The sequence below is a fragment of the Cornus florida genome, unplaced genomic scaffold (assembly GCF_030987335.1).
Source record: "Cornus florida cultivar Cherokee Brave unplaced genomic scaffold, ASM3098733v1 CherokeeBrave_3.0.0_Hap2_Chr06, whole genome shotgun sequence".
Taxonomy (NCBI): domain Eukaryota; kingdom Viridiplantae; phylum Streptophyta; class Magnoliopsida; order Cornales; family Cornaceae; genus Cornus; species Cornus florida.
Window position 1 is genome coordinate 87,453,072 of NW_026775576.1, and position 6,930 is coordinate 87,460,001.

Genomic DNA, 6,930 nt, shown 5'->3' on the forward strand with positions numbered 1-6,930 from the left:
CACAGACCCCAAAACTAATATATACAAACACACAGAACTCATATATATGTATAGATAGAGAGAGAGAGAGGCAAACGTTCGCCTACTGATCATAACCATGGCGGGTCCAAACTCACCATATTACTCCGCCACCTTCAAACCCACCTCCACCAACCCTCTGTGGCAAAAATCCCGTATCTACCAATTGGCTATTGTCATTCTCCTCTTCTTTATCTTCTACTTCCTCGGAGTTTGGCAGCACAGCGGCGCCGCCTCCACCACAACCTACAACCTCGGCACCACAATTCCATGCATTCCCACCAAAAACGCCACCACCACTCACATATCAACCTCCACCGCCCCCTTAGATTTTTCCGCCCACCACTCGGCGGCTGACGGCGGCGACTCGCTACCGGATGGAACAGTCAAGACATACCCACCATGCAACTCCAAGTACAGGGAGTACACGCCGTGTGAGGACGCCATCAGATCGTTGAAGTTCGAGAGAGACAGGTTGATTTACAGAGAGAGACACTGTCCGGAGAAGAGGGAACTATTGAAGTGCCGTGTGCCCGCGCCGTACGGTTACAAAACCCCGTTCAAGTGGCCCATGAGCAGGGATCTGGCGTGGTACGCCAATGTGCCCCACAAGGAATTGACGGTGGAGAAAGCGGTTCAAAATTGGATCAGGTACGAGGGTAAACGGTTCAGATTCCCCGGTGGTGGGACCATGTTCCCCAACGGTGCCGATGCTTATATTGATGATATCGGCAAATTGATCAATCTCAAAGATGGGTCTATTCGGACCGCCATTGATACTGGTTGTGGGGTAAGCTTTATTATTTTTCCTTAATTACTACTTAATTTTAAATATAATTCATTCATGTCGGTTTAATTGGACCGGTCGATTATAAATACATTCGTTTTAGATTTGATTTGTTTATTTATAATTTTATATTATTTATGTAGTTTTCCTTTAGACAAGGGCGAGGAAAATTTCCATTTAATATACAGGCTATTGAATGGTCAGATACGTTTCATAATTAGTTATATAGAATATAGAGGATCAATGTCATTGTTAACTTTTTTAATTTTGAGAAATTAATGAAAGATTTCAACATTTTTTGAAAATAGATCTGTTAAATTCATAGTCGATAATTGTTGCTAATGCTGGGTTGTAATGCCCCCTAGATTTTCTCCTCTTAAATATTTTTTATAAAAACATGAAAAGTGTCCACTGAATTTTCTCATTCTTTATAAAATTCTATACATGTTTCATATTTTTTTTTTCCCTAAATTGTTTCACTGATAAATTAATTTAATTCTAAAAATATCACCACCTCTTTCTATATATATATATATACTCAGGCATGTACGTTATATCATAAATATATATATTATGATATATGAAAAAAATTTCTGCTGTATTTTTTTTGTGAACATAATGTATATATTAATTATGAATATGAATTATGAAAATAATAGGAAAATCTGTAAAAATAAATAAATGTAACTTCCCCTTCTGATCACAATCTTGATGAGTAGTGCAGGTTTAGAAAAAGGTTGACTGAATTAAGAATAAGATTTGGTGCTGTACTGGTGATTAGTGGATGGTCAGAAACAGGACATCCACTTTTTGATAGAACTTAATCCGTTGTCGTCTGGACACGTGGATGACATTCATAGGTCCATATTATATGGACCCCACATTTGATTTATATCTCATTTTTTATTTTTATTCTTCAAAATTTGTCTTCATGCATCCAAATGTAATACTGGGGAAAAAAGATCAAAAAGTTAGATGTTCAGCCTTTAAATATAACATTGACAGTGATTTTTGCAGCTTTAACTCTGAAAGTAAGATGTTGTCGAGGTCTTAAAAGTTAGATGTATGCAGTTTCGAATTAGTGACCATCAAGTTATATTTAACTAAATAAATAGACTTAGATATATCAAATAACTATATTTCTATTCAAATATCTTATTCTTTCTCTAATCTATCGAATCCGTGACCTCCAAGTACTTAATGTTGTTTTTAATAATTATAAGTTCTGGTTTGATATTGGATTCTCCAATCATCTCTCCTGGGTTTTTCATAAGCCATTGCCTTGTTCTTTAAACTATACTGCTGAAATTTTGCTTGAATTTTAAGTCTTCGAAATTATAATGATATAGGTTGCAAGTTGGGGAGCTTATTTGCTGTCGCGAAACATCTTGACAATGTCTTTTGCGCCAAGAGACACTCATGAAGGACAGGTGCAATTCGCTCTTGAGCGAGGAGTTCCTGCTTTGATCGGAGTTCTTGCCTCTAAGCGGCTTCCTTACCCATCAAGAGCTTTTGACATGGCTCATTGTTCTCGCTGCCTCATTCCCTGGGGTCAATATGGTAATCACCTACTTAAAATTGTTACAATCAAATCTTAACAAAATTTTAAAATTGTGTTTACAAGTCAATCTCAATTTTTGTTCACTTGTAATTTGTGTCATATGTTATGTATCATGGAATGGAACAGATGGTGTTTTGTTGATGGAAGTTGATCGAATTCTACGGCCTGGTGGGTATTGGATCCTCTCTGGTCCACCAATCCGTTGGAACAAGTACTGGAATGGATGGAACAGAACAAAGGATGATTTGAATGATGAACAGACTGTAATTGAGAATGTAGCTAAAAGCCTTTGCTGGAAAAAGAAGGTGGAGAAGGGTGATATTGCCATTTGGCAGAAACCAACCAATCATGTACACTGCAAAAGTCGCCGAACAATCGCCAAGAATCCTTCATTTTGCCCTGCCCAGGATCCTGATCAGGCCTGGTATCGATCTGCTTCTTATTCTTACACTTCATTCTACTTTGAATTTAAATAGGACTATGTATACAAGTGTGACCTAGTCTCTAGGCCTGAAGACCTTTCCAGGTCACAATAGAGCAACCTTACCGTGTTGTTTGTCTCTCTCTATATATATATATATGCTTGTTTATGGACCAAAGTCTAATTGAGCATGACCAATTTCAGGTATACAAAAATGGAGACTTGCTTGACTCCTTTGCCTGAAGTTTCTGACTATAAAGAAACTGCTGGTGGGGAATTGGAGAAATGGCCGAAGAGGTTGACTGCAGTACCACCAAGGATTATTAGAGGGACTGTGGAAGGAGTTACAGCCGAGGTTTTCCAACAAGATTCGATACTGTGGAAGAAGAGAGTGTCGTATTATAGAACTGTGAACAATCAACTGGACCAAGCAGGAAGGTATAGAAACGTTTTGGACATGAATGCATACTTAGGTGGATTCGCGGCTGCTCTGGTTAATGATCCGGTTTGGGTGATGAACATTGTTCCTGTTGAGGCGAAGGTCAACACTCTTGGTGCAATTTATGAACGCGGATTGATTGGAACTTATCAGAACTGGTAAACTACTACTAACCATTCGAGTGTTTCTCAGATACTATACTTTTTTTAGGCTTGTGGCTCATGTGTAATTGGTTTGATTTTTAGGTGTGAAGCAATGTCTACTTATCCAAGAACATATGATCTAGTTCATGCCAATTCTGTGTTCACCCTCTACAAGGACAGGTAATCAATTTGTGCATTAGGGCATGAAAATTGTAGTGATATATAACACACACATATGTTTGTGAAATTTATATGTGCATTTGTGTTACAGATGTGAAATGGAGGATATTATGCTAGAAATTGATAGGATTCTAAGGCCGGAAGGAAGTGTGATTTTCAGAGATGATGTGGATGAGTTGGTGAAGATCAAGAGGATTGCAGATGGAATGAATTGGGAGAGTCGGATCGTTGATCATGAAGATGGTCCTCTAGAGAGGGAGAAGCTTCTGTTTGCAGTGAAGTTGTATTGGACGGCTCCGGCTGCCTCTGATCAAGGATCCGAATCTTCTTAGAACTTTTATTTATTGACCCTCTTTTTTTCTATTTGTTTTGTTGTAATTTTCCTCTCTTTTTTCCATGTTAGATCTACTGATTCTTTTGTCATTTGTTTACAACCTAACTTGTGAAGCAAAAATGATTTTTCTGTGCATTTATATATTTAATGTTTCTAATATAGCAGGTGTATGTTCCATGTAGTCAAATCTTCAATTTCTGTGCATTTATATATTTTGTATATAAGCACGTGTGTGTGTGAGTGTTTCGTATTACCTATTTAACACAGCCATTATGTATCTAATTAATGTAAAATATATAGCCTTATCCTCAATTCTGGTGCTACAATTTGAGTTCTGTGCATGACTTTTCAATTGATCGACTGCTTAATTGCCTACAATTAAACCAATAAACCAATATTTAAAACAATTCGATCATCTAGCTTTTGACTTTATGGTGTTTTTGCTAGCTATTTAATCTTTGCTACTACTAAACTGTAGTGGCATTTTTATATTAGGATTTAGATCCTTTTAAGTTAAATATTGACAATTAAAATCTGTCTACTGCTTGTATTAAATCAAGTCAACTAATTTAAAAAAAAATTTTAAAAATGGCATCTTTTAACATAAAGAAAATTTTACCAATACCTCAATCTTTCAAAAAAACAGATCCCCCATCTCTTTCCTCTTTATTCCTATCTTAAACAAGTTGCAATGGTCTCTATTTTTCTTTTGACCCGACCTTCTCTCTCATCTTTTCTATATATAGGGCTTTTGATTATATTTTCCTAACTCCATCACTATCCATGCTTATATATATATGTATATATATATTCTTTTCCAACAATTACTATTGCATGCAATCACATTTTTGTCCATTTTAATTCCATGGTAAAGAACATTCATTTTTGGCGTGAAATATTCTCCCAATGGAATGAGCAAGAGGAGAGGGAAGCAGGATATATATATATTTTTTAATGAAAAATATGAGGGAGGTTAGAGTGGTGAATTTTTCATAATTCAAAAGGTAATTCAAAAGGTGGAGCTTTTAAATTTTGATAAATTTTTCTTATCTATTTTTAAATTTTTTTCACGTGATTTAATACCAGCAGTAGATAGATTTTAAATGCTACGTCAACCTCTAACGAATTCAACTTATTATAATTTAAAAAATATTTAACTTAGAGATTCTAAGTCCTTTATATTCACCGTCTAACATGGCATAAAGAAAGCTACTAGCTTCAAAGAGTTCAAAGAGGGGTGCTAGGGGGCTAGCAACTATACCAATATGAGTTTTTGTTTTTTGGCCCTTTCCTCATTTAATGTGTGTGTATAGATATATATACAGATGGCCTAATAAAAACAAACATATATTATGTGTGTGTTTATATTATCAAAAAAAAAAAAAAAAAAGAGAAAAAAGAAGAAAAGATTAATCCCAACAATACAAAGAGAAGGTGAAAAAGAATTGTTGACTACGAAGATGAGGACAACGAGACAAATATGACCTAATAAAAACTTCAAAGCCTATAATCATAAACTGTGTATTTATCTCTAAAAGTCTTCTTCTTTTTTCTTTTCTTTTTTTTGATAGCTTTAAAATTTTGCGTCTAAAATTCACTTAAAAATCTAAGTGAGTAATTTGTCAAAATTATGTATATTCTTATTCACCATTGTATACAAAATATTTAATATTTGATAAATAGGCATTTGTAAATAATAGGTGTTGGTGATTTCCCTTAGAGTGAGAGGAAGCCTATAAGAAGAGAGATGGATTGGAGTGAAAAATGAAACATATAAAAAAAGAAGGAAAAGAAAAGAGACCTATTACAATATTTGAGGGTTAATTTTGTAATTTAATTCATGAATAAACAAAAGTGGAGAGCCTGCATATAATTTTTAGAACGTGAATATAGGGTTGATTCGTTAATTTTATGTCTAGTCCCCACATCATTTTTATAAACTTACTTAATATAGGGTTGATTCGTTAATGAAACGACAAAAGAGAGAAAAAAAGAAATATGCTAATGTGATAATATAAAATACATAACACTTTTACACATCAGTGACGTGCCAGTGTATGTTAACATACATACAAAAGAGTATTTTAACAGACCGCTTGAAATGCTCTTAAAAAAAGAAAAGAAAATAATCCATTCCTAAAATATTTTCTTTTTATTTGGGCAATAAAAAAGAAAGAAAATAATATATTTCCGGAATGGTTTTTTTTTTTTTGGACAATCCAAAATGTTATTGATACACTTCCTCCATTCCAAATTAGTAGTTCATTTTTCTCTTTTACATATCCCAAATTAATTGTCCTCTTTGAAAAATCAAACCATCCTTTCATTATATTTTCATTATTGTTCTTTATCTTTGTTAAAAATTTCAAACTTTGTAACTATATATATTAAAATTAAAAAGGATAATTTGATAATTTTAAAAGGGGACAATGCATTAATTTCCTTAAAAATTTCAATTTCTAAATATGAACTTAGGAGATATTAATATATATAAATACATACGCACGCGGTGAACAAGGAGAGAGAAGAAAGTGAGACAAGAAAGATTTAAGGACACCTTTTGTCTTAAAAGTTTATATTTTATATTGCACTCCTCAGCTTCAAAATACCCAATTACACAATCTTTATTGATCTTTTACTCCTTTCTTTATTCACTTGAATCTCGATCCACAGTCACTTGTTAAAGTTGAAGGTTCACCAAGTGGGTAATTTTAATTCATGATGGACCACTGAATTGATAAGAAAAAGAAGGGGCAAGTGCTAGTTTGTAGTAATATCATTAATTAGTTTTAAAATATTGGCTTGTTAATAAAAAAATATTTACAGTCACCACTAAATAAATACAATCTCAGCTTTAAAAATTAACCCGGTCTGCTAGACATCAATTAGATTATTGTTCCTCCCAAAGAGTGTCAAAAATAAACAAACTCACCAACAAATACAATTTTATAATGCATAAATAAACAAATTATTCGAGATATGAAATAATACAGATCAAATGTTGTTTGTTCTAAATTCAGTTTTTTTTTAATAAATAAATAAAAAGT

The 6,930-nt window shown here is 33.7% G+C and overlaps 1 protein-coding gene across 1 annotated transcript; it reads left to right on the plus strand.

Moving 5' to 3' along the window:
* Nucleotides 1-4,079, plus strand: LOC132314998 (probable methyltransferase PMT15). The gene is made up of 6 exons (XM_059813757.1): nucleotides 1-808; nucleotides 2,155-2,365; nucleotides 2,493-2,790; nucleotides 2,992-3,384; nucleotides 3,472-3,549; nucleotides 3,641-4,079. The coding sequence occupies exons 1-6, from the start codon at nucleotides 98-100 to the stop codon at nucleotides 3,879-3,881; spliced, it is 1,932 nt and encodes a 643-aa protein (XP_059669740.1). The 5' UTR covers nucleotides 1-97; the 3' UTR covers nucleotides 3,882-4,079.
* The last annotated feature ends 2,851 nt before the right edge of the window (nucleotides 4,080-6,930 follow it).

What these genes read in the sequence shown, in the direction of transcription:
- LOC132314998 (XM_059813757.1), top strand. Translation starts at nt 98, where the DNA reads ATGGCGGGTCCAAACTCACCATATTACTCCGCCACCTTCAAACCCACC. An exon ending in CCATTGATACTGGTTGTGGG is followed by an intron (nt 809 to 2,154) that starts GTAAGCTTTATT and finishes ATAATGATATAG; the next exon opens with GTTGCAAGTTGGGGAGCTTA. An exon ending in CATTCCCTGGGGTCAATATG is followed by an intron (nt 2,366 to 2,492) that starts GTAATCACCTAC and finishes GGAATGGAACAG; the next exon opens with ATGGTGTTTTGTTGATGGAA.